The 26,611-nt window shown below is 44.2% G+C and overlaps 2 protein-coding genes across 8 annotated transcripts in view; one reads left to right on the top strand and one right to left on the bottom strand.

Annotated features, from left to right (window-relative positions):
• ccdc102a (coiled-coil domain containing 102A) overlaps positions 1–11,179 on the bottom strand; it is a 69,828-nt gene extending 58,649 nt beyond the window's left edge. For 2 of the 4 annotated variants that reach the window (XM_041990978.1, XM_041990955.1), the window contains exon 1: positions 11,029–11,179. The gene's annotated coding sequence lies outside the window, so the exon portion shown is untranslated. Of the gene's footprint in view, positions 1–2,904; positions 3,012–8,554; positions 8,651–11,028 lie in introns of those variants that run through there. The other 2 variants (XM_041990971.1, XM_041990962.1) reach the window with 2 other exon arrangements.
• A 1,372-nt stretch (positions 11,180–12,551) lies between these two features.
• txlng (taxilin gamma) lies at positions 12,552–26,565 on the top strand. 4 transcript variants are annotated; one of them, XM_041969662.1, is made up of 11 exons: positions 12,552–12,637; positions 15,068–15,176; positions 15,973–16,120; positions 19,033–19,124; positions 19,431–19,601; positions 20,124–20,318; positions 21,587–21,706; positions 21,791–21,865; positions 21,947–22,039; positions 24,214–24,309; positions 24,415–26,565. In XM_041969662.1, the coding sequence occupies exons 2-11, from the start codon at positions 15,087–15,089 to the stop codon at positions 24,805–24,807; spliced, it is 1,473 nt and encodes a 490-aa protein (XP_041825596.1). In that variant the 5' UTR covers positions 12,552–12,637; positions 15,068–15,086; the 3' UTR covers positions 24,808–26,565. The 4 variants fall into 4 exon arrangements, with proteins under 4 accessions (XP_041825596.1, XP_041825689.1, XP_041825770.1 ...); XM_041969755.1 differs by lacking the exon at positions 12,552–12,637 and adding an exon at positions 12,810–12,903; XM_041969836.1 differs by lacking the exon at positions 12,552–12,637 and adding an exon at positions 13,086–13,237 and having other exon boundaries at positions 15,973–16,093.
• The last annotated feature ends 46 nt before the right edge of the window (positions 26,566–26,611 follow it).

The following is a 26,611-nucleotide window of genomic DNA, read 5'->3' as shown; positions in this document are numbered from 1 at the left end:
ACCCTGGAACTACTTTTTACACCGTGATGAACATCACCCTGGAACTACTTTTTACACCGTGATGAACATCACCCTGGAACTACTTTTTACACCGTGATGAACATCACCCTGGAACTACTTTTTACACCGTGATGAACATCACCCTGGAACTACTTTTTACACCGTGATGAACATCACCCTGGAACTACTTTTTACACCGTGATGAACATCACCCTGGAACTACTTTTTACACCATGCTGAACATCATCCTGGAACTACTTTTTACACCATGCTGAACATCACCCTGGAACTACTTTTTACACCATGCTGAACACCACCCTGGAACTAATTTTTACACCATGCTGAACATCACCCTGGAACTACTTTTTACACCACGCTGAACATCACCCTGCCGAACATCACCCTGGAACTACTTTTTACACCGTGATAAACATCCCCCTGGAACTACTTTTTACACCGTGATGAACATCACCCTGGAACTACTTTTTACACCGTGATGAACATCACCCTGGAACTACTTTTTACACCGTGATGAACATCACCCTGGAACTACTTTTTACACCATGCTGAACATCATCCTGGAACTACTTTTTACACCATGCTGAACATCACCCTGGAACTACTTTTTACACCATGCTGAACACCACCCTGGAACTAATTTTTACACCATGCTGAACATCACCCTGGAACTACTTTTTACACCACGCTGAACATCACCCTGCCGAACATCACCCTGGAACTACTTTTTACACCGTGATAAACATCCCCCTGGAACTACTTTTTACACCGTGATGAACATCACCCTGGAACTACTTTTTACACCGTGATGAACATCACCCTGGAACTACTTTTTACACCGTGATGAACATCACCCTGGAACTACTTTTTACACCATGCTGAACATCACCCTGGAACTACTTTTTACACCGTGCTGAACATCACCCTGGAACTACTTTTTACACCGTGATGAACATCACCCTGGAACTACTTTTTACACCGTGATGAACATCACCCTGGAACTACTTTTTACACCGTGATGAACATCACCCTGGAACTACTTTTTACACCGTGATGAACATCACCCTGGAACTACTTTTTACACCATGCTGAACATCACCCTGGAACTACTTTTTACACCATGCTGAACATCACCCTGGAACTACTTTTTACACCATGCTGAACATCATCCTGGAACTACTTTTTACACCATGCTGAACATCACCCTGGAACTACTTTTTACACCATGCTGAACACCACCCTGGAACTACTTTTTACACCATGCTGAACATCACCCTGGAACTACTTTTTACACCGTGATGAACATCACCCTGGAACTACTTTTTACACCGTGATGAACATCACCCTGGAACTACTTTTTACACCGTGATGAACATCACCCTGGAACTACTTTTTACACCGTGCTGAACATCACCCTGGAACTACTTTTTACACCGTGATGAACATCACCCTGGAACTACTTTTTACACCGTGATGAACATCACCCTGGAACTACTTTTTACACCGTGATGAACATCACCCTGGAACTACTTTTTACACCGTGATGAACATCACCCTGGAACTACTTTTTACACCATGCTGAACATCACCCTGGAACTACTTTTTACACCATGCTGAACATCACCCTGGAACTACTTTTTACACCATGCTGAACATCATCCTGGAACTACTTTTTACACCATGCTGAACATCACCCTGGAACTACTTTTTACACCATGCTGAACACCACCCTGGAACTACTTTTTACACCATGCTGAACATCACCCTGGAACTACTTTTTACACCGTGATGAACATCACCCTGGAACTACTTTTTACACCGTGATGAACATCACCCTGGAACTACTTTTTACACCGTGATGAACATCACCCTGGAACTACTTTTTACACCGTGATGAACATCACCCTGGAACTACTTTTTACACCATGCTGAACATCACCCTGGAACTACTTTTTACACCATGCTGAACATCACCCTGGAACTACTTTTTACACCATGCTGAACATCATCCTGGAACTACTTTTTACACCATGCTGAACATCACCCTGGAACTACTTTTTACACCATGCTGAACACCACCCTGGAACTACTTTTTACACCGTGATGAACATCACCCTGGAACTACTTTTTCCACCGTGATGAACATCACCCTGGAACTACTTTTTCCAGACGTGTTGCTGCATCAGATTCTCTATCAGCTCATATTTTCATCACATGGTGAAATGTCTCAGTTTCATCATCTGAGATGTTGTTGATCTTCTTTGAGGAACAAAACGTGGGTTGAGATACTGTTTTATTACACAGAGGCAACTTTTCTGGAATTGGGGTTACCATTGACCAACACGTTAATATACATGTATTATTATCAGTTAGTGGTCCCATGCTCCTTACACACCAAACCTGGAGGGTATTCCAAGAAGGTTGCTCAACAAAGAGAGACTCGCCTAAAAAAGACTGATCCAAAACAGCTCCATCTCCTTGTTATCTAGGAGTGTTAAGGGTTCAAGGTAGGTAGATGTAAGGTCTGTTTCTGTATGTTCAGACTAGACAGGATGGCCCCGATGACTGTAGGCGGGGAGAACCAGAGAGGACCCTGGACTCCACCCACTACAGTCCTCTGCTGCTCCGGTTCGCCACATCTGGAAGACAGATCACCAGAGGCCACCAGAAGCAGTCATCATCCCATGGGTCCACCCCGACAGGAAGGTTATGTCTGTTTTAAAGTGCACGTGACGGATGTGTGTGCACGAGTGTGTAACAGGACTTTAGGATTATTTGGGTAATCTCAGCCAATTCAAAACTGTCATTAATAGACACACAGATGTACACAGCGTTGTGTAAGCATGTCGAGTCTGAAGGTGAAACCTGCCTGACCTCCATACTGACCCTGAACGTGGTCCCAGTCTTCAGACTTCCATGCAGCTCTCATCATAACAGCATCTGAACGGACGCTGCTCAGCTCTTTCAGTCCTCTGCTTCCTCTGGCTGAAACCGTTGGTCATAATTATCAGGTTCTAAACAAACACAGCTAAACATAGACACAAGCTCTCCTCTGCAGGCCTCTGGGCTGCTCTGGGTGGACGTCCTCCTCATGCAGGCAGACAAACATCAGCTTTCATGATCTGCACGGACTTTTAAAATCAATGATCCAGATCTAAAACTTGATTCCAGCTCAACAGTTCAGATTTTTCATCAACAGAGAACACAAGAAAGAAATTAACTCATTTCTAGCTAATTTCACGACACCACCATGACATCATGACAACAGTAAATTAAATAAGTTAAAAACTACTATTAATAGTAATAAAGTGCACATTAACAGGAGTTATTGGAGTCTTATAAACGGCCTCTGGAGCCTCTCAGGCCTGCGGCTGCTTCTCTGGGCGACCACAGCGTCGTGTGGGCGGGGCTACTGTTCCTGAGGATGGCCTGGACTAGTGTGCCTCTAGAGAGAGAGTGGCGCCATCTCCGTTCACTGCAATGGTTCAGTTTTTTCACAGCAATGGCGGCGTATGGAGCCCCTCAAAAGTTCCCGGAAGTTAGCAAAAGCTAAGCGACGGTCAATGTATTTCAATGGAGCAGACTGTCGGAGCTACACTTCTTCAAGGTAAGATGTTTGAATAGTCATATTTCCATATCAGTTGTGCATCGAAATCAACTTGACATGAGTAATTAAATATGTTGATGGATTGTCACCGTCTAGATTAATATATTTAGAGATTACAAACCGATAAAAGTTTATGCTAGCACACTGATAGCAGCAGATGCCACAGGCTGATGAATGTAAATTCTGTTCGTCAATATAAATTGATCCAACGCCGTTGATAGCGAGGTTAATGTGTAGGGAGAGCGATTGTAGTTACATTTTTATTTAATTTTAATGTATTTATAAGGCTGTGGAATTATGGACAAAGATATGAAGATGAATACACAGTATTAGATAGCACAATACTCTTAGTATATATGTTTACAATATTTGCAACTATAAAACCTGTTAAATGTAACAAACATGTTAACCTTAAGAACTTAACAAAATATACAAATACAAAATAAGTGGCTGATTGTACTTGAATGCATTTGCTGCACTAGACAGCACTCAGTGTGCAGGATGAGAGCAGAGAGATGCTTAAGGGAAGTATATCACTCTTCCCTCGTGCAGCATTGTCCTGAAGAACTTTCAGCTGTTCTGGGGTTGCCTGACGTTAACTGGGATACTGTTCTTCTTCACCTTCCTGGTTTGGCCACTTTTAAGTGTTGTTTCCTGTCTTTTTTTTCTACATTCTGCAACCTCAACCATATAAATCTCTCTGTGATGTGTTCTCTGTGTTTAATTTAAAAATATTAAACTTCCCAATGATATTATCTTTGAAAATGTGTAAATGCATTGTTTTAATATGATTACCGCACATATTTTTTTGTTTTTACAGTCCCTGATGGTGGTCAGATGTATCCTGCTGACTTTGGCCATCCATATTTTCCTTCTGTCCCTGTCTTTGGGGAAGCCATACATACGCACGCCTTTCTCTGAGCGATTGGAGCATCCCCATGCAGCATAGCATACCATGGTGAAGACTGTATTCAAGGATAGCAGAGAAAAGAAATGGCTAGATATGCTGATCTTGTCGAGTTTTATTGTAAAGGAATTCTTTTAGGTATTAAATGCATTTGGAAAACAAAGGGTGTTTGTCTGATTTATTATGTATATGTAGGGAGTAAGTCTTGGGATAGTTACAAATAGTGATAGAAAGCCATGTATTTTCCATGAATTGAATTCAAAATTTTATTTATTTGCCATGGATTTTCTGTAAGAACACATTATATTGTGAGTCCAGACTTGTGTAGTTATCAGTCTGCCTCAGTCAAAATAAGTCTTATGACTTAAAAGCAATTCACACAAGTAGATAGTAATAAGTAAGAATAGATAACCCATTTATTTGAAATGAATTGGGATCTAAATTTTATTTATTGGATATAGTTTTCCTGTAAGAACAGTTATCATTATGCTATGAGCCTAGATTTATTGTGTAGTCACTTGGTAAATCATTGTCGTCACCTGTTGGTATGCCTCAGTCAAGTCTGAAAGATAAAGTTAAAAAAACAGAAAATATTACGTTGCTGTTGATGTCATACAGGTTTAGTAAACTTAACATGATTCATATCAATGAACACAACTATAAAAATATTGCAAAGCAAAGCCTTCATTGATCATTATTTACCGATTATCGTAGTTTTCTTATTATTTTGTATTGGCCGCCAAGCACTTCCTGGAACTTTTGGAGGCTACATGGACCACGTGATCGGCAAGCGTTTTGAGCTTCCGGTGGCGCCACTCTCTCTCTAGAGGCACACTAGCCTGGACCAGGCTCCTAATCACCTCAGACTCCGCCCCTCCTCATCACTGACACACACTTCCTGACCAGGTGTGGAGCTGTTGCTCTTCTCTGGCTGTAATGCAGTTCCCCCAGAAAAGAACAGCAGAAAACCGAGCAGAGGTAGAACTAATACTAACTAAATTCAGTTTAATTAAAAGAAATTAATTAAATTTAAATTGAATCAAATAAAACGTTTAATTTAAAAAAATTAAGCAAAATGAAATAAAAGTATGTCATATATCAAACTAAACTAAATTTAATTTAGTTTAACTTAATTTAAACTGAAATTAAATTAAATTAAATTAAATAAAGAAATAAAATATATCCTTTTAATTTGATAAAAAAAAAAAAAAATCAACAAAATGGTATTTAAATAAATCAAGTTCAATCAAACTAATTGAAATAATTATTCGGACCGTCTCCGTGGAGGACAGACCGTCTCCGCCCAGACCGTCTCCATGGAGGATGGACCGTCTCCGTCCGGACCGTCTCCGTCCGGACCGTCTCCGTCCGGACCGTCTCCGTGGAGGACGGACCGCAGGGTCACGTGTAAGTTCACTTCAGAGGAAATCTGCACAGTTGTCTGGATTCTGCAAGGACATAATGAATGTCTTTATACTGCGACTCCTGAGACCTCAGAGAGCAACCGACACTGAGCTGGGGACAAAGACCAAGACGAAGGAAGGGGGAAAATGTCCGTGGGTAAATAAGAGACAGAGGACCCAGTGGGTTAAAAAGACAAAGAAAGCTGGGGTCTACCGGAGATGCTGAAAGAAAGTCAACAATGTGAGGAGAAAGGAATGTGTTGAAGAGACTGAAGTTGTTTCAGACCAGCAGACTCCGCCTCCGACTTATGAAGCACAAATATTACAGCACAATGGGAGGTTTTACAGGCCAAAGCCAGGTCCAGAAAGAAAGGTCAGAGCTGACAGAAGGAAGTGTTGAAGCCAACAGAAAGACCCTGCTCAGCTGGTTTGGACTGATTTGGTGGGAAAGGATGTTGATATTCCACACAGGAAGACCGACAAACGGTCTGCTGGGTGGACCAAGGTCACAACGGGACCACTCCCCGAGCTTTAACATTCAACATCAGTTTATCCAATCAGTGTCCAGCGTACTGACTGTGGTAACATCTTTTCAAGGAGATGCAAATCCCAACAGACAGCAGAGTTGTGCATGGGGCCAACCTTCCTCCCTCTCACATGGACCTCCAGAGTCTGTGCGGGAAGCTCGGTGGTGTTTTCAGTTTCCTGTTTGAGCTGATCTGTCCGTGGAATCAACGTTGGGAACGGAGCTAATTCTTTGTTTTCATTCACTCATTCATTCATACATGTGCAGAAGGAGTTAACTAGCGGTTTGTAGGACACGCTAGCAAAAACAAAACTTTATCAGTCTCATGTCAATCAGATCCATGTCACATCAAGAATTTATAGACCTCTTAATAAAATAACACAGGTATCAGATGGCAGTGATGCGGACTCTGCATCGGTCTGTCGTGGTGAAGAAGGAGCTGAGCCAAAATTTACCTGGATTTACCGGTCAATCTACGTTCCAACCCTCACCTATGGTCATGAGCTGTGGGTAGTGACCGAAAGAACGAGATCGCGAATACAAGCGGCCGAAATGAGTTTTCTCCGCAGGGCAGCTGAGCTCTCCCTTAGAGATAGGATGAGAAGCTCGGTGGTCCAGGAGGGGCTCAGAGTAGAGCCGCTGCTCCTCCACATCGAGAGGAGCCAGATGAGGTGGCTCGGGCATCTGGCCAAGATGCCTCCTGGACGCCTCCCTGGTGAGGTGTTCCGGGCACGTTCCACTGGAAAGAGGCCCCGAGGAAGACCTAGGATACCCCGGAGGGACTACATCTCTCGGCTGGCCGGGGAACACTTTAGGATCTCTTTGGGGACACTTTAGGGAGAGGGAAGTCTGCCCCCGCAACCCAACCCGGATAAACGGTAGGAAATAGATGGATGATGTTGGATGGTATTCAATATCAGACAGAAAAAAATGGCTTCGGAACATCCCTAGTTGGGAACGTGGTGCAGCGGGAAGCCGTTTGAGGGGGGGGCCGTTTCCACTGCTGCACCAGTGAACCTGCAGCTGTTGATCCAAACTGAATCACCTTTAATTCCGCTTTAGATCTGGGGGTTGGGAAGGGTTCTGATTGGACAGGGGGTGGATGTGACGTATTTATGTCTACCGGAAGAAAACAAACTCCACTTCCTGTTTCTTTTTGTTTCGTACAACATGGAAGACCACACCATAAGAGCCATTTTGACTCTGATTCTGGTTTAGAAGCAGCAGCTCGACACCAGCTGACGGTATCCCTTTGGTCAGCTGAGGAGAAGGGAGGCAGAGTACCGCCATGGCGACAGGACAAGGGAACAAGCATGCTCAAACCCACGGGAATTCATTTAAAGTGGAATGAATGTTTACATGATCGAGGAATTATTCAGTTCTGATTTAAAATCAGAATAAACCAGATTTAAGGAATGGCCATTTTCATTCAGAATTAGATGTTTACAAGGTCATTTTAAAGAGGATTTAATTTTTATTCTGAATCAAAGAGGAATTAACACTCATGTAAACGTGGCCAAATAAGACTGAATGATTTTAAACTGGAATGACTTTGAGGTTAAAATACGTAGTATTCATGGAAGTCCTCAGAGGAAGTACTGATACTAAATGAAAAATACTAATGCAATCAAATTAATTTTGATATATGAAGGCTCTCATCGCCACCAGAGACCCATCACTCTGATATTATGTCAAATTCTTTATATGAATAAATGAAAAAAATAAATTAAAATGATGGAACGTTGGTGGGTCGGTGGTAATCTTGAGCAGGTCTGAAGTTGTTTAAATGATTTATGAAGAAAGAAGCAGAAAGAAAAGTTTGATGATTTTATAGCAGTTTTTGGTCAGGAGGTCACCAGAGGGTGGTAAGATGAAGGAGGAGGGTTTTTGTTGTCGTTTTTATCATTTAACTCGTCATAAATATTAGTTTTTATTATGTAGCCTTCGTCGTGAATAAACTGTCTTTCTTGGAGGAAAAATTTGATACAAACTCAGTTTGTGAAAACTCTCTTAAGCAGAATCTGGTCCTTATTCTTTCTTTTTGCCTTAAACTGCCATTGTTTCCATGACAACCCCCTCTGCCGTCTGCTCACCAGTGCATGTGTCTGCATGTGTTTCCAGAGGAGGATGTTGTTGCCAGGCTACACTGACAGAGGTGTAGTAGAGGAGTGTGTAAATAGATGGAGATGGAGGCGTTTGTCTTTTAAAAGCTCATCGCAGCTGTAATGAGAGAAGCAGAAACACCTCATCAGTGACCAGGTTTCCTTCACACAACCTAAATTATCTTTCTGAGCCTCCTGATTCCACAGAAACGTCCATTTTTCATCCAGTTATTTGGCTGAAAGGGATTACCAGACTCTAGGAAAGTAGTAAGAGACCAGTTTTGTAGGTTTTTGGTTGACCCACCCACTGGCCTCCATTAGCCAATGATCTGATGGGAGAGCTGAAGATCCTTCCGTCTCCCAGACACAACAAATGTGTACATAAGCCCTGCAGCAGAGCCGGTCGGTGTGCTGAGCAAATGAACCAGTGTTTTAATTAAAACTGGGGTTTAGTAAACACACACAAACACTGACAAATGGTCCTGGACTGGGAATGTGCTGCAGACTCCACAAATCTCTTGACATGCAATTCTTTGGAATGATTTATTCTCTGAATCAAGATGTTAATGACTGGATTCATGTGCATGTTTGAAAAGGAAATAAGAAGAGGACTGTGAGTGCGAAGCACTAAGATATATAAAAACATACAATTCATACGCTAAAATCTAGAAATTCTTTTTATGGCTTGAAAAATGCCTTGGATGAGTTTAACCTGACACATATGCTTGTGGACCACACATGCAAACTCCACACAGAAAGACCAGCCAAGCTTCGTTCCACAAACACAGCACGAACCCACAGATACTCATTTCTCCACATAACAGCTGTAAGTGAATGCATCACATTCCTGCTCCCTCTCTACAACAAACAGGGAATAAAGATCTTTCAAACAGTCTAATTTAACACTAGTCCAGCCAGAAACCATCAGACTGAAACAAATCTGGAACATTTTAAAGAAGTAATCAGATTTCTAAAGATTAAGACTTCGTCAACACGACCACATCTGAAACAACCACCTCATCATTCATCATCAATTTAGCCCCAACATACATTTAACTATTTACACTCACCGTCCACTTGACTGAATGCAACGCATATTTACACAGAAATCCAACCAGCCAATCAGCAGGCAGCATGCAGCCACGCAGACGTGGTGAAGACGACTTGCTGGAGTTCAGACTGAGCATCAGAATGAGGAAGAAAGAGGATTTCACAGAACTTTGTAGAAATAACACACAGACCAACAGTGACCAAACCTTTTCTCATCTCATCGTTCTCTCAAGTCTTTCAGGAGAAAAAATATTGTTATTGAAACAAACACACAACAGAAACTATTTCCATGTTTCCACTTTTTCCTCATTTCCAGTTATTCCTGCTACTATTTACCTGCTATCCTCACTAAACCAACTCCAGCTCAGCTGCTTTGTGGCGCCACCGTGCATCAGAAACGTCTTCTTGGCTTTATTCCAGCCATAGAGGAGCATTATTTTTCTTCTCTTCACACACACATAGAACTTTCTGCTCACTGGTTGATCTTTGGCTGCTCCTGATTGGACGTTACCGTCAATCTAAGGGATCTAAATAAATACCTGGAAAACTTCTGTAGACCTTCTCTAGGGTCAGAAAAAGAGAAAACTGGTTGGAGATGATAGAAAGGCACTGCTTTCAACAAAGGTCTGCAGAACAGCATCTCTGAACACACAACACGTCCTGCCTGGAAGCAGCAGCAGATCCATCCATCCCTTCATGATGCTACTTCCAGCAGGATAATGCACCATGTCACAAAGCTCAGATCATCTCCACCTGCTTTCTAGAACATGACCATGAGTTCACTGGACTCCAACGGCCTCCACAGCCACCAGATCTCAGTCCAGTAGAGCAGCTTTGGGATGTGGTGGAACGGGAGATTCTCGTCATGGATGCAGCCGACAAACCTGCAGCAACTGTGTGATGATGTCATGTTAATATGGAGAAAACCTCTGAGGAAGGTTTACACCACCTGCTTCACCTATCACACCAGGATTAAAGCAGCTCTGTTTTGGTTTATCTGCTGTTTTTAAATGCCTGAATCCTCAAGTTGCAGAGTAAATCCCAGTTTTTCCATATTTCCCTGCAGGACTGGGTCCAGGTCAGGTCACACCGGACCGTGTCATCTAAAGGCAGCAGTGACTTTCATGTGTTCATGCAGACTTGTCGCTGCTCTCTGAGACGAACATCCACCTTACTGTACAGGACAAGTTAGGAACTAAAACCAGATCCAGAGAATGAAGTGCTTTCAGCGGCCAAAAGTGTTTTTTACCAACAAAACGCTCCACTAACATGATGTTACAGGTCGAGAAACGGCAGAACAAAGCTCACATCGATGGATGAAGAGAAAACGAGGAGAACATGATTTGGTGTCATCTGACACCCCACAGCAGGCTTCACTGTGGACCACGGAACAACAAAAACTGCAGACAACGTACCTTAACTGATTAAATCCTCCTTTAGAAGCTCCAGTAAAACGGATTTACATCCCGGTGGAGCCGCTCTGGAGCCGTTTTTCCTGACAAACCTCCGTCCGGCTTTCCTTGTGCCGTTTTTTCCCTCAAGTCTTGGTAGAAAACGACACCCTCCGTTCCCTGGAGAAAGAAAACAGGCGGGTCTTAAGCGTTTGGGCGGTCCATCTGACCAATCAGCTGTCGAGCTGGCACCGACCTACTGCCGTCAGCCAATCAGATTCTGCTTCAACGTAGAGCCGTGCGCTCATTGGTTGGCTGAGTAAGCTCCTCCCAGTCGAAATTACTACATACCCCGGTGGAAGCAGTGGGAATGTGGGAAAGACGCGGACACGCGCGCTTGGGCGACTCAATCAACAAAGAATTCAACTTTGAAAAAAAAATAAATAAAAAAATGTATACATATTAAGTTTTAGAATTTAATTACTTTAAAAATCAAAACTTAATCACAAACAACTTCTTAAAATTAATATTTCAGCTAATACAGAAAATGTGAGTTTATATGATGCCATTTTTATTATCCTTTTAAAACCTGACGTCCTCTAGTTGCAGGACTTTGAAAACACTTTGAAAACAGATGGTACCAAACTGGACCAAATGTCCATGTTGGACACGTCTCCTGCACTCAAACCTCTTTAATTTAGCTCTGCTTGACTTTATCAGAGACGATGTTCTCATATTGATCCTTGATCTGATGGAGGTTAGAGCTGCAGCTGCAGCAGAGAGATATTCATCCTGAAAGGGTTTATTTCTTTTTAAAGGTGAGCCTGAAACTGTTCTTTATTTGTGCTATGTGCCATCTGACACAATTCATTTTGGCCTAATTTTATCTTAATTGATTACTGATATCTACACAAAAGAAATCTCCCTTTACTATGATTCCAAAAGTATTCAAATACAGCTCGTGGTTGCAGAAATAAACTCACCTTGTTATGGATGTGCAGTTGTTGAGCAGAGGCCTAAAACATAAGCACGAGATTTAAAGATTTATAGTCGTGTTTAAAGGACAACGAGGCAGCTCAAAAGCTGAAATATCTCCATTATGCAGTGATAAAAACTTCCATCCTGCTCATTTGTAATGATTTCATTTTGTACGTTTACTGCATGAAAATAATATCTGATATTATATTTCTTTCCAAATAAAACGTTTAAATATGAAAGAATGAGCTTAGTAAAACCTGAGAAGACACATTTAACGACGCAACACTGGGGCCCCCTGGTGGCAGCTTGGTGGTATTACAGCTAACAGATTCATACAATACATTCGTTCTGATACATCAATAGCTGTTTTAATGTATTAATCTACTGCATTACAAATTCCACAGGGGATAAATAAAATATTATCCCAGGATAATCATAAATAATTTTCTACCTACAACAGGGCTGATTAAGATAATATAGAGCACAGTTTTTCTGTCTTGCCCCACACTCCTTAGCAATTGATGGCAGTAATGCACATCTGTACGTTTGTACACCGGTATTTTAGCGAGGTCTAACCGGAAGTGTGCTCCGTTGTGTGACCGCTAACTTGATCCTCGCGCCCTGCTTTCGACCAGTCCTCAGTGAAAACATTCAGGTAGGTGCGCTAGGTATTTAAACATCTGATTTGAGTTTTTGTTATTGTTGCACGTCGACTTTGAGCGACTTTAACACAATATGTGACTTAGTATTATTAGCTTGAGAAGACAGGTCTTGCTTTCAGTTTCCCCCGTTCAGTATTTGTCATAGTAAAGTTCACTTCTGCTGTTAGCCAGCAGGGCTAACCACGAACTAGCTGCTAGCTTAATATTAGCACTGCTATATATAGCTACCCAATGTTACGTTATATCAGAAATGTGCCTGGTGAGTAGTAACTTGTCGGTTACTCTTTGTTATCCAGTAGAATATTTGACATGTCTTTGATGTGGATTTATAATACAATTGTTAGCGGAAGCTAATTTACTGGGGCTCAGAACTAAATGCTCGTTAGCTAACATGACCCGGAACAGATGGAAGAAGCCCACGCGCGCCGTTCTGACTCGACTGGTTGAAAAACGTCATGTCGGATCCCCTTTCCACTTTCACAGATTTATGATTAACTCGCTCATAAAAATATCGCGTTGATGATGGCGAATTCGTGATAATTCGAGTTTGAAGCGGCTGTGTTTACTCCTTTGATCCGACCCAAAAATTTCAGGTAATGCTAATTCCTGTATTCTGGTTTGTTCTGCTACTTTTCGGAAGTTGGTAAACGTTTTCCGTGCTTGGCAGTGTCGGAGTCACGCAGGAAACTAAAGCTAAGCTAGTGCTAATACGAGACGGACCTTTGGGCAATTCCATGTAACTAGTAATAATAAATAGAGCACAAATAGTAGTAGTCCAGAGGTATTACACCAACAGGTGATTAAAATGCGTAATTTGTCAGGTTTGTGTAAGCTAACTTTAATTAGCTCATGTCATGTACTTTAATGGTGTTAACTTCCGCCAGTGACCAGGCTGACAGTTTAACTTGTGTGGTGTTGGAATGCTGGAGAAATCTCAGAACCAGCTGTGTCTGGAAAAGATGACTCAGATCAGGTTGTACCCTCTTGGTGTACTTTAATTGTATGTTGCTCAGTTTAGGCTGCTGCCATCTGTGATGTTTAACAGACTTAATGCTAGATTTTAGTAACATTGGGTTGTCAGTCCATCACAGGGCAAAGACATAGAGAAAAGAGATGGCCTGCAGCTGGCTGCGGGGAACTGCCGCGTCCTGCAGCTGGCTGCGGGGAACTGTTGCGTCCTGCAGCTGGCTGCCGGGAACTGTTGCGTCCCGCAGCTGGCTGCGGGGAACTGTTGCGTCCCGCAGCTGGCTGCGGGGAACTGTTGCGTCCCGCAGCTGGCTGCCGGGAACTGTTGCGTCCCGCAGCTGGCTGCGGGGAACTGTTGCGTCTTGCAGCTGGCTGCGGGGAACTGTTGCGTCTTGCAGCTGGCTGCCGGGAACTGCCGCGTCCTGCAGCTGGCTGCCGGGAACTGTTGCGGCCTGCAGCTGGCTGCCGGGAACTGCCGCGTCCTGCAGCTGGCTGCCGGGAACTGTTGCGGCCTGCAGCTGGCTGCCGGGAACTGCCATGGGCTGTTGGGGACTGCAGCCTGCCAGAGCCTACCAAAGCAGTTGCCAGAACCTGAACCAGGGCTACTCAGTTTGGTCCAACATGAGCCGCAGTCCTCTTATTGGACTGCGCGTAATTTACACGGGTGCGTGTGCGCCACCTTCTGGTTGTGCCGTGGTTTTGTTTCAACCTCCGCGGCTCGTCAGTCCACACGGGGACTGTGTCAGGTGCATAGCGCCTGCGAGTGCAGTCCGCCTAAAAGGATCCTCGAGATCATGAAATCACAGAAGAATTAGAGAATCTTGTGATTCTCTACTTCCAGGATAAAGATGTCGTCGTCCGTGATGAAAAAAAAGAAACCACGTAGACACCGTGACCAACTAATGACGTAACTTTTACATGGTTCAGCGAGTAAATCTGCACGGGGTGGGGGTTTTGAAAACCAGGGGAAACTTTTCCACTGCTCCGCTTCTGATTTCCTGTCTGGCCCTAACTGGACTGCAGTTTGACGCGTTCTGGGTGCGTAAAACTCGGCGTGTAAGTTTAGCGGAGAGCTGCGACAATGCGCTTTTGGGACGCACTGCGGCGCCCGGTGGGAATCAAACCATTGACTAAAACAGCAAATGCCTGCGGAGCAGATGCACCTGGTGGAAATTAGCGATGACAGAAATAAATGAGTCATTGTGCAGAACTTCATAGGTTGTTGGATCCATTTAACCCTCGTAGGACCGAATTGAGTAGCCCGGCCTAAACTCACTACCAGTCATGAGTTTGGACACCCTTTTCCCACTAAATGTAATCTCAAATTTTGAATGATGCTATATATCATATATATATATATATATGTGTGTGTGTGTGTAAGAATAAAGATAAAGAATAATGATAATCAATTAAAAGTTCATGTTTTCTAAACGTTCCTGCTCGCTGTGAATTTCCAGCTTTTTCCCAGCGAACCTCATGGAGACATCAGGAGTCTGTGAGATTGATCTGGCGGGCAGAAGAATTGTAGGAGATGATTCTCCACCAGAGCTGGACAGCCCATGTCAGGTAAACACCCCTGCCTTCATCCTGTTATGCAGTTTATATCAGAACCAGAAGTCTTGATTGTCATTGGGTCAGAAACATTTGTGAGTGAAATTCTGTGCACACGAAAGAATCCCAACCAGATGATCATTTTGCTTGCTATGATGCCGGACAGGTTAAAAAAAAAGAATCAAATAAAAACTTGAACCAGGTTAAATACAGTGGTCCCTCGCCATGTCGCGGTTCATCTTCTGCGGTCTCGCTGTGTTGTGGATTTTTTTTTGTATGCAGCACTGCATATTTAAGCATATATAAATCCTATTTAACCATTATATGTTCAAATTTTACTGTAGGAATGAGCCCACTGTGCTTCATTTCTTGATCGGGGCAGTAAATATCAATGTGCTGTTAAGATTATTAAGAAATTCACGTTGTTAAATATATGTCTGTTTTTGAGAGTGTATAAAGTGTGTGAGAATGTTGAAAATGTTCATTATAGTTTGGGAAAGGTCTGTAAACACTCCGAGGAGGGATAATTATCCCCATACATGCATTTGAATTGTGAAAAATTAATAAGGTCGTCATTTGGTGGATTTCATTTCGCGCGGCGTTTTCAGAACGTAACCCCGCAATAAACGAGGAACCACTTGATAATAAAATATTAAAGTATGTTAGTGCTGTCTTGATTAGTAATCATTCAGAATGTGTGAAAAGTTGTTTCAGTATGAAATCGAAGCCGAACCTTCAGCTTCTAGCAGAGATTTCAGTGAACATTTCCTTGCTTGTGCTACAGCTACCATGTGTGTGTGTTTGCTTTCAGGAGGAAGATGTGGGGTTTCATTTGGATTTGTGCTGCACTGAGGAGGAAAGGGGGGAGACTCCAGGCAGAGAGGACAGTCCCAGCGACCTGGGGGAGGCAGAGCTTGATCCTGGAGGAGACAGTAAGACTGGAGAGGACAAGGCTTTTGGTAGGAGCACCACGGTGCATCTTACAAGCACTTGAACCCAATCAGAAATCACGAATGATCTGACTTGACGTTGTCACCTCACTGCATGCTTCATGCTAGCATGGTTGTTAGCCAGTACATCCAGCAGGGGGCAGTGCAGAGTTCACCTCAGAGTTTTATTGTCAGTTTAATAACAAACATGGTGGCCTTTTCTACTTTCTTTTTTATACGTCTTTTACCTCTTAAGGCCCATTTATGCTCCCTTACATATATAAATACCGACGTCTGTTTCAAACGTCATCTGTCGCCATCCTCATACTTCCATGCGTGTTTCCGTTGCCATGGTTAAGTCAGTTCTTCCACTAATGTTCAGTCCTGCGAGCCGACGTCAGTTTCAGACACCGTTAGCAGCAGTAACGCGTCGCTATGATGTTTCCAACTGCCCAACACGCCCTAAACACTCACATATAGTCTTTATTCAAAAGCTCGCAGTTTCCACAGTTGTGCTCGTCTTCATTCTTCTTCTGCTGTTTTGTTCCCTTCCCGATCCCTTGTTTTTTTGCCTGGCGGCATGTCAGCTGTTCTGCTCAATCCGGTGGTATTGCTCCATCCTCTGCGTCAAGCGATGGATGGCTAAGCTCCCTGAAAACAGACCAAATTACCTTCATAACTGACACAGAAGACGAAGGAAACTGTCCGTCTGCTTATCCGTCTTCTGCCTTGAGCATGAATGAGCTTTTACTTCTCTTCTTCTACTTCCTCTAACTCTACTCTAACTCTACTTTGCTGATCAAACGTGAGCTGTGCATCGCTGCTTCCTTTACCCTGAATTATCTGACAATATTCCAGAGAGTATGTTGTCAGGAAGAATTCATCCTCCCACGTTTAGTAGCATCGAGGTCCAGTAACTTTGGGACAAGCTTTGACAGTTTAAACTTTGTTTATGTTTTATTCTGTTCCATTATGAAACCATCGGTATGAAGAATGCAGACCAGAAGATGCAGCTTTCCTGTAAGGAACTGTAGTTTTTCATGATCAGGTCAGAGTCGTTCAGACGTAACGAGAACCAAACTGGTTTTCTGCTGGTTGAAAGTCTGCGATAGGTTGCTGTGGATTCTGTAAATGACAACCACAGTATTCAAGGCAGAAGCAGAACAGCTGCCTCTCTGATGGAGCATCAGTAGCAGGTATCTGGAAAACTGAACCGAACGTGGTTTAAAACACAAAGCAGACTTTCTGAGCCGGCGGACTGGGATTGGACTCAAACGGGTTTAGTGTTCCTTCAGCTTCTCAGCAGAAACCTTTTTAACTTTCACACTGCTGCTGTACAGCCAGTCTTCTGCTGGCAGCGTGAAGCTGTCCTTTAAATTCCAGGTGAGCATTTGATTTACTGAAGCCTCTGATTAAAGTCAGATCATCGTCTAGCATTTGAATGCTGCTCTAACTGAATGATGCAGCTCAAGGAAATATGACAAGCGAGTTCAACCAGTCAGTCTGTCCAGTAGCCTGACTCTGGAACTCTGGTCCAGATCCCATCAGAACTCAGAACAGGACCTTTTATGGGAAGCAGAATCTTCCCTGTGGATGTTCGGACTTCCTGCTGTGGCACCAGTACAGATATTCCCAGTTTTCTCTGTTCCACTAGTTTCCTTGTAGCAGCAGCAGCTCAGCAGACGAAGATGAAGAAGTGGTCTTCACTTCTGCTAGCCTCACATCAGAAGACTGAAAAGATTTGGAAAACTCTTGGAAAAGTATCGGCTCACATGAAGCGCACGGCGGCGGCGTTCCGTCAGGTTTTCTGTTTCTGCGTTTGTCAGAGCTCATGTATTGGTTGTTTGTTGTTGACAAGGAAGACTACCACCTGAAACGTAACGATGAGCGCGCTGTGACTCCCAAGATTTACTAAAGACTTTCAAGTTTTCGTCTGGGACTGCAGCATAAGAGTCAGGTGACGGAGGGAAGATCCTGATGGAGGGATGTCCAGATACAGAACAGGTTACTCCAGCAGATGGATGGAGAACTGCATGTTTGCACCTGAGCCAGGACTTACCTACTCCAACTCCACTTTATTTATATAGCACCATTAAAACAACACAGTTGACCAAAGTGCTTCACATCAAAATAAAAGCAGTAAAAGTGTAAAAACATATGGTCAGCCAGCTAAACAGGATATATAAAAAAAGTTTCAAAAGAAAATCACAAAAACCAACATGTTATGTAACGTATAGTGTTTAGTGCCAAAGAGAGAAATGGGTTTTAAGCAGTGATTAAAAAACAGCACATGAAGAGGCCTCGCTACGCGGAGGGAACCGGTTCCACAGCTCGGTCACCTCTAAGTTTCTTCGTGGCTGAGGGACGGTTAAACGTGGGCGGTCTGCTGACCGGAGGGAACCTGACGGTGTGTAGGAGGTCTGACGGGTGCTGTGGGGCGAGACTGCGGAGGCACTTAAAAACAAATTAAAGAATTTTAAAATCGACTCTGAACGGGTAGCCAGTGAAGGGAAGCAGAGACCGGAGTCATGCCCTCGTTTTTAGTGCCAGCTACAGCCGATGGAGGGAGGTCTGACTGAGCCCAGCTCGAAGCGCGTTGCAGTAGTCCAAGCGATTAGAAATAAAAACATGGATTAAAATCGGGAGATGAAATCGTTTAACTTTCGACAGCTGAAAGAAACTGGACTTGACCACTGAGCTGACTTGTGAGTTACCGTCTAAGTGCACCTCAAGGTTCATCGCTGCAGGTTCCAGAACCTAGAACCTGTTCTCCCATTAACAAGGTTTTCCTCTTTCAGATCGTCTGAAATGAGCAAGCAGGAGGTTTTCTTTGGCATTGCTGTTGATCATGACCACAGGTTTTATGGAGGGATATTTGAATACATGGTCTACATCATATCTTCACCTGAAGCAGGTTTTTTATATTCTGTCTTTTTTTCCAGGGAAGGAGGTCGTTCTTTTAATGCAAGCTCTGAACTCTCTCGCTACTCCTGAAGAAAAACTGGCTGCTCTGTGCAAGAAATATGCCGACTTGGTGAGAATCCTCATATGAAGAGTTAAGAGGTGGATGCCTACACAGCAGACTGGTTATCAGGGTTAAACTGGGTTAAAATGCTCTGGTGCTGACTGTTGACTGCTGTCGTGTTTTAAAAGTTATCTATAGAAAAATGTCTTTAAAAAACATCCCCAAAATAGACCCCTCCGTCTCAGTAAAAACCGACTTAAACTCTTTTATTACAAAGTCAGGGTTTTATCAGCATTCACATACAAATGAAACATAAAAGCCTTTCTGAACCAGTAAACCAGTTAACTGAAGCTTTTCTGACTGGGATCTGTTCAGCTGGAGGAGAGCCGCTGCATGCAGAAGCAGCTGAGAGCTCTGCAGAAGAAGCAGTCCCAGATCGTGAAGGAGAAGATCCACCTGCAGGGGGAACACAGCAAGGCCATCCTGGCTCGCAGCAAGCTGGAGAGTCTGTGCAGGGAGCTGCAGAGGCACAACAAGACCCTGAAGGTAAAACGCCCGCAGCAGGACCCAGTGATTCATGGCCCGTGCTCCGCGGCGCCTGGCCTTAACAGCTAAAAGCATGATCATTTAAAGGAGTGTCTAGTTTACTCCCATCTGTACTTAATGAGTTGTAATTTTAACAGGAAAAATATGAAGCTCCAAATTCCCAGTGATGGAGACCAGATTGCTGTGGCTGAAACGACTGGTTTGATGCTTGTTTCCTGAAGCTCAGTCAGTCAGAATTATTTTATTTTCCCATGTCCTGTAGCACGAGGCCATTCCAGCCAGCAGTCATCACCGTCTGGAGCAAGAATTTCATTTAACCACCTTCTGAAAAAAGAAAGAAAACCCAGAAACGACTACAACATAACAGTTTCTAAATGGGATAAAGTATTTTTCATTTCAACCTCCAGCTCCTCTAGAAATCAACGCTGAAACCCTCCAGCATGTAGAATAGAAAGCCAGCTGCTGTGTGAATGTCTGAATGAGGACCAGTGGACAGTAAACGCAGCATCCTCTGCCCGACAGGAGGAGAACGCCCAGCGGTCCAGAGAGTACGAGGAGCAGCGGAAGGAGGCCATGCTGCACTTCCAGATGACGCTGGGCGACATCGAGGTGCAGATGGAGCAGCACAGCTCACACAACACCAAGCTGAGGCAGGAGAACATGGAGCTGGCTGAGAAGCTGAAGAAGCTCATAGAACAGTACGAGCTGAGAGAAGAGGTGAGCCCAGCAGAGCTGCATGTACGAGTCCACGCCATTACACATTTTCTTGGTACGACTCCGGTCTGAGAAATCAGGATTTTACGATTTACCACGGTTATTATGCATTAATTCATTTCCCATCAATACATGTCTCATTATCTTATGATTCATTTATTTCTATCTTTTCATACCAACTAAACAAAATAGAACAAAGTAAATTCCATCGAAATCTCCTTTATGTGCAGATGAATAAAATCCGTCCTTCAGCAGAAGAGCTGCTGTTTGCTTGGGACAGAAAGAAAACTACAGAAAGAAAATAAATCTGGAATTAGACGCTGTTTCTTCTACGGACTGCGACTCGACCTCGTGTTGGGTCAATTATGTTTGAAACACGAAGTTATCCGTCATTTATTTTCTTTTTATCATCTGTATGACGCAACGTCCCGTGAACGCATCGTGTTACGCTGTAATACCAACGTGAGTCTGACGTAATTACAACATAGCAAATGACACGATAACATGTTATTTCAGTGCTACGTTAGATAAACATTAGTCGTTTATCCAAACCATTTACTTTTAATGCAGCGTGAAAAGCTGCTGGTTTTCCTGCAGGCGGTGAAACGTATTGGATGTATTTCCTCATTTCTCTGCAGCCTTTCACGTCCTGCTTTGCAGGCTGGTGAGCCGTCCTCCACAGCGACGCCGTGCTCATCTTTTTTTCTTTAACCCAAAAACAATCACAAAAAATTAAAAAAATAAAACCTAACAAGCACATCTTCTCTCCTCTGCTGCAGAGTCCCAAGTGTCAACATCTGGACTAATTTAACCCTTTAAAGCCTGACCCAAGAGAAAACGGACAGAAAATGAACATGTACGGTTTATTACTGTATAATGTTGGAATTATTGTAGTGCAACAAGGTGTCCACCAGGGGGCAGAAGAAGGTGCGAGTGTAGAGCAGCTATCCATCCTGTACGATACATTAGGCTTTGAAGGGTTAAAAAATGTATTTATAAAATAGAGTTTAAGCCTTAGTCAAACACTAATTTCTTTAAATCTAAGATTTGGTTTGACTTTTTTTACTATATTAAAAGCTGCTTTTGAGGCATCGAGCTGTTAAACGTGATGTAATTACTAATGAATGTCTTGTCGTTAAAGGAGGTAACAAATGGAAAGCATGTTTTAGTAACAGTCAGTTTGAAAGGTTGGCTCCATGAGATTTTCCTTCTCCAAGCTGATCATGTGACGTTCGTCCCTCAGTCTGACAGAAATGTGTGTGTGTTTGCAGCACATAGACAAAGTGTTTAAGCACAAGGAGCTGCAGCAGCAGCTGATGGACACCAAGCTGCAGAGAATCACTGAGATGATGAAAGAAGTGGAGGAGAAGCAGCAGCGAGAGAGAGAGTTTGTAAGATCTGCTTTCTTCTTCTGAATCATCAGCTCAGATCAGCGTCTTTGTTGGAGCTAAAAAGTGTGTGTTGTGATGCTTTAGCTGCTGAAGGATGCAACAGAGTCCAGACGCAAGTGTGAGATGATGAAGGAGCAGGAGGGACAGCTTAAACAGCAGGTACGTAGACACGCTAAACACCCCAGAGTTTGTCATGCTGACCAGTCCAGGTTTGATGGTGGCTCTCATCCCTTCTCACAGCTCTCCCTCTACATGGACAAGTTTGAAGAGTTTCAGAGCACTTTGGCCAAAAGCAATGAAGTCTTCACTACTTTCAGACAAGAGATGGAGAAGGTGAGGGAACCCAGCTGCTTTCTCATCTAATCCACAGCAGCAGCATGACATCATCTAGTGAACCAAGCTCCAAACAATGTCTAAACACAGTGTTTATCAGTGTAGTTGAACCTGTTTCCCTCTTTCATTCACTCCCAGTCCCACTCCGGAGCTGGAAACACCGAGCCGAGACTGAGTAGGAACTTCCATCCTTCCAGTTCCTCTCTTCTCTAAGAGGAACACAAATCTTGCTGATATTTTACTTAAATGACTTAAATATTTCCTAGATGAGGTTAGGAACAGTCCGAAGACCTGGCTGCTTAGTGTCAGTTTCATATCATACAATAACAATTTTCATAGAAAGTACCACACAGTTATTTTCTTTATATTAAATTGTATTAAGGTTTATATTAAACTCTTCATCGGGTCCACCTTCTAGTACCGGGTCGTCCTCTTCATCGGGTCCACCTTCTAGTACCGGGTCGTCCTCTTCATCGGGTCCACCTTCTAGTACCGGGTCGTCCTCTTCATCGGGTCCACCTTCTAGTACCGGGTAGTCCTCTTCATCGGGTCCACCTTCTAGTACCGGGTCGTCCTCTTCATCGGGTCCACCTTCTAGTACCGAGTCGTCCTCTTCATCGGGTCCACCTTCTAGTACCGGGTCGTCCTCTTCATCGGGTCCACCTTCTAGTACCGGGTCGTCCTCTTCATCGGGACCACCTTCTAGTACCGGGTCGTCCTCTTCATCGGGTCCACCTTCTAGTACCGAGTCGTCCTCTTCATCGGGTCCACCTTCTAGTACCGGGTCGTCCTCTTCATCGGGTCCACCTTCTAGTACCGAGTCGTCCTCTTCATCGGGTCCACCTTCTAGTACCGGGTCGTCCTCTTCATCGGGTCCACCTTCTAGTACCGGGTCGTCCTCTTCATCGATTCCACCTTCTAGTACCGGGTCGTCCTCTTCATCGGGTCCACCTTCTAGTACCGGGTCGTCCTCTTCATCGGGTCCACCTTCTAGTACCGAGTCGTCCTCTTCATCGGGTCCACCTTCTAGTACCGGGTCGTCCTCTTCATCGGGTCCACCTTCTAGTACCGGGTCGTCCTCTTCATCGGGTCCACCTTCTAGTACCGGGTCGTCCTCTTCATCGGGTCCACCTTCTAGTACCGGGTCGTCCTCTTCATCGGGTCCACCTTCTAGTACCGGGTCGTCCTCTTCATCGGGTCCACCTTCTAGTACCGAGTCGTCCTCTTCATCGGGTCCACCTTCTAGTACCGGGTCGTCCTCTTCATCGGGTCCACCTTCTAGTACCGGGTCGTCCTCTTCATCGGGTCCACCTTCTAGTACCGAGTCGTCCTCTTCATCGGGTCCACCTTCTAGTACCGGGTCGTCCTCTTCATCGGGTCCACCTTCTAGTACCGAGTCGTCCTCTTCATCGGGTCCACCTTCTAGTACCGGGTCGTCCTCTTCATCGGGTCCACCTTCTAGTACCGGGTCGTCCTCTTCATCGGGACCACCTTCTAGTACCGGGTCGTCCTCTTCATCGGGTCCACCTTCTAGTACCGGGTCGTCCTCTTCATCGGGTCCACCTTCTAGTACCGGGTCGTCCTCTTCATCGGGTCCACGTTCTAGTACCGGGTCGTCCTCTTCATCAGGACCACCTTCTAGTACCGGGTCGTCCTCTTCATCAGGTCCACCTTCTAGTACCGGGTCGTCCTCTTCATCAGGACCACCTTCTAGTACCGGGTCGGACCTTTTTAATCCTGGTGTGATAGATGAAGCAGGTGGTGTAAACCTTCCTCAGAGGTTTTCTCCATGTTGACATGACAGCATCACACAGTTGCTGCAGGTTTGTCGGCTGCATCCATGATGAGAATCTCCCGTTCCACCACATCCCAAAGCTGCTCTACTGGACTGAGATCTGGTGGCTGTGGAGGCCGTTGGAGTCCAGTGAACTCATGGTCATGTTCTAGAAAGCAGGTGGAGATGATCTGAGCTTTGTGACGTGGTGCATTATCCTCATTCTGATGCTCAGTTTGAACTTAAGCAAGTCGTCTTTGCCTCGTCTCCATGACTACATGCTGCAGTGTGATTGGCTGGTTAGATTTGTTGAACAGGAAGTTGAACGGGTGGAGCTGATGACGTGTTTGTGTGTAACCATTCAGCTGTAACAGTGAAGACTTTCTGGATTTCCTTCCAGATGACCAAGAAGATCAAGAAGCTGGAGAAGGAGACGACCCAGTGGAGGACCAAATGGGAGAATAACAACCAGGCCCTGCTGCAGATGGCAGAGGAGGTGACTATGTTGTTTGTCTTCATGTGGACGGCTGGACGCGAGTAAATAATCTCCACTTGCTGTGTTTCAGGGTGAAAAGTGAACTTTTGTAAACTTGTGTTGTAGAAAACGCTGCGTGACGGCCACTTCAAGGCTCTGCAGGGGAAGCTGGAGCTGCTGGAGAGGTTGTGTAGAGCTCTGCAGAAGGAGAGGAACGACCTGAACAACCATCTCAGCCTCCTCCAGGAGCAAGGGGACAAAGGGACCACATCAGCCCCCACCGCCCAGGAACAGCAGCCATCTGCCTTGGAGGTGGAAGAAGATGACGACTATGAGGAGGAGCAAGAAAGAAATTCCGAGGATTTAGTGCAGGGTGAGAAGCTGGAGACCGGGGGCATTCAGAAAGGCCCCGGTCAGCCCAACATGGACCCCACGCAGGCTGCTACAGATGAAACCACTACTGCTCCACCCACCAGCCCCCTCGCAGAAACAACGCCCGCCCAGCAGGACGCTCTCTGAGTCTTCATCACCGTTTGACTCAAAGAACTGATGCAGGAATTTATCAAACTTCACCACATTTACCTTCGTTGTAATAAGCAGCCTCCTGTTTTCTACACGACTCCACTTTCACACTGTCCGCTTTAATTTTTCTTCTGTTAGCCCCTCCCGTCCCGTCCGCCACGTCTCCAAACCGCAAGACAGGGGGTCTGGAAAGATGAGGAGGAAATGGCTTGAACTGGAGACCAGGATGTTTTTCTTTGATCCAAGATCCTGATTCCTGACCTTTACGAAGTCTGAGCCGTATTATCTGGCCTTTCTCATTTAAAATAATGTCAGGCACGATAACTGTCTCCAAACCATCCAGGAATATTTAGTAGAAGCAATTTGGACTGATGATGGAGGAATTTGGATAAAAAATATGTAGAATCAGTGAATTTCTGCTAAAATTCAGTTGCTTTGATGCCTGAAATGAAGCTGCCGGCCTTTAAGATCCAAAGGGAGCTTTCAGACGTTAATGTGGACCAAAGCAGCCTGACGCTCACGTCTTCCTCCGCTGCAGGAATCCGGTTTTCTCATGATTTTCTTTTACGGCGTCATGGAAATTATCCTGGAAGGCGACTGAGGGGATGATTGGGTTCTGTTGTCAGATGTTTTTAATCTTTTACATCAGTCGGTTTGTTTTCCATCAAAGTCAAACGTTTGTTGACATAGAAACTGGAGAGACGATTAGACACCAGAAACAAAGTTTGAGGAAAGTTAAATCATTTCCATTTCTAAGTAATTAAGAGTCCGTTAGAAGGAAAAGTCGTTTGGTCTGTGAGTAGTTTGACTTTGCTGCACTTCTACTAGTTAAATGACAGAAAGAAAGAAGGGCAGAATTCATCCAGCAGGAACCTGTCGTCTGTCTTCCCTGTTAGCCTTCATCCCTTCTTCCGTCTCATGAAGTGATGCTGGCGCTGTTGAAGAGGTGAAAGGTGGTTTTGGAATAAGCAGATTGTGACTGTAGCGCAGGGTGGAGATGCAGGACGACGGCTGTATTTGCTCCAAGTCCTTCATGTAAATGTTAGAAAAATGTCCGAATGACGGGTTTGAATGCGATTTGCGTTTCTAAGGAGTGAATAGAGAGACCTGGCTTTCTGTCCTGATGAATGTCATGAGGAACTCTAACAAAGTTATAATAAGTTACAATTGGAAATTTATCAGTGTGTATTTAGACGAAATGTGAATGTAGGAAATACCAGCAGGGTCAAATCAGCTTCTCAGTCTGAAATCTTTTCTGTATGTTGTAGGAGTCGTTCTGATCATTTCTGATTTGAGGTTTAAAAAATTCAGGTTTTCTATCTGGGCACCTTTTCTTTAACTCCAATAGCTCATAATGCAGCACTTAATGAAGGTCTGATTTCTTCTTTGTGTCCTCATCTGTGGGTACAAGCCTCCTTTACGATCTTTCCATCATGTGACATACCAAAGTGGAGGGGTTGAGGACCGGATCCGATGAGTTCCTTTCATGTGATGTGGCTTCATGTTAAATTTCTCCTCATAAGAAGCGAGCATGTGGTGGACAAGTTGAGGAAGACCTTGCATCTGTCGCCCATGTTTATGCCCCAGACTGACTCAGGTAACGTCAGAATCTACCTCTGCAGGTGAGACTGTGAACGAGTCACCGGAGCGCTTTATTTTTACTGAAACGATGAGCTGACAGCCCCTTCTTGATTGTACAACGTTCTTACAACCCTGTCTCGCTTTTGAATAAATATTTTGTAGGATTTGCAATAAGTGATGGTTTCCTCTGTATTTTCTGTTCATTGGGGTGAAGGAAGGG

The sequence above is a fragment of the Melanotaenia boesemani genome, chromosome 1 (genome assembly GCF_017639745.1).
Source record: "Melanotaenia boesemani isolate fMelBoe1 chromosome 1, fMelBoe1.pri, whole genome shotgun sequence".
NCBI classification, from domain to species: domain Eukaryota; kingdom Metazoa; phylum Chordata; class Actinopteri; order Atheriniformes; family Melanotaeniidae; genus Melanotaenia; species Melanotaenia boesemani.
This window is presented reverse-complemented; position numbering and strand designations above follow the sequence as displayed.

Bases quoted from the DNA above. Each gene is read 5' to 3' on its own strand.
- txlng (XM_041969662.1), top strand. From the start codon at position 15,087: ATGGAGACATCAGGAGTCTGTGAGATTGATCTGGCGGGCAGAAGAATT. The intron at 21,707-21,790 runs GTAAGATCTGCT...GTGATGCTTTAG, and splicing joins AGCAGCGAGAGAGAGAGTTT to CTGCTGAAGGATGCAACAGA. The intron at 21,866-21,946 runs GTACGTAGACAC...CCCTTCTCACAG, and splicing joins AGGGACAGCTTAAACAGCAG to CTCTCCCTCTACATGGACAA.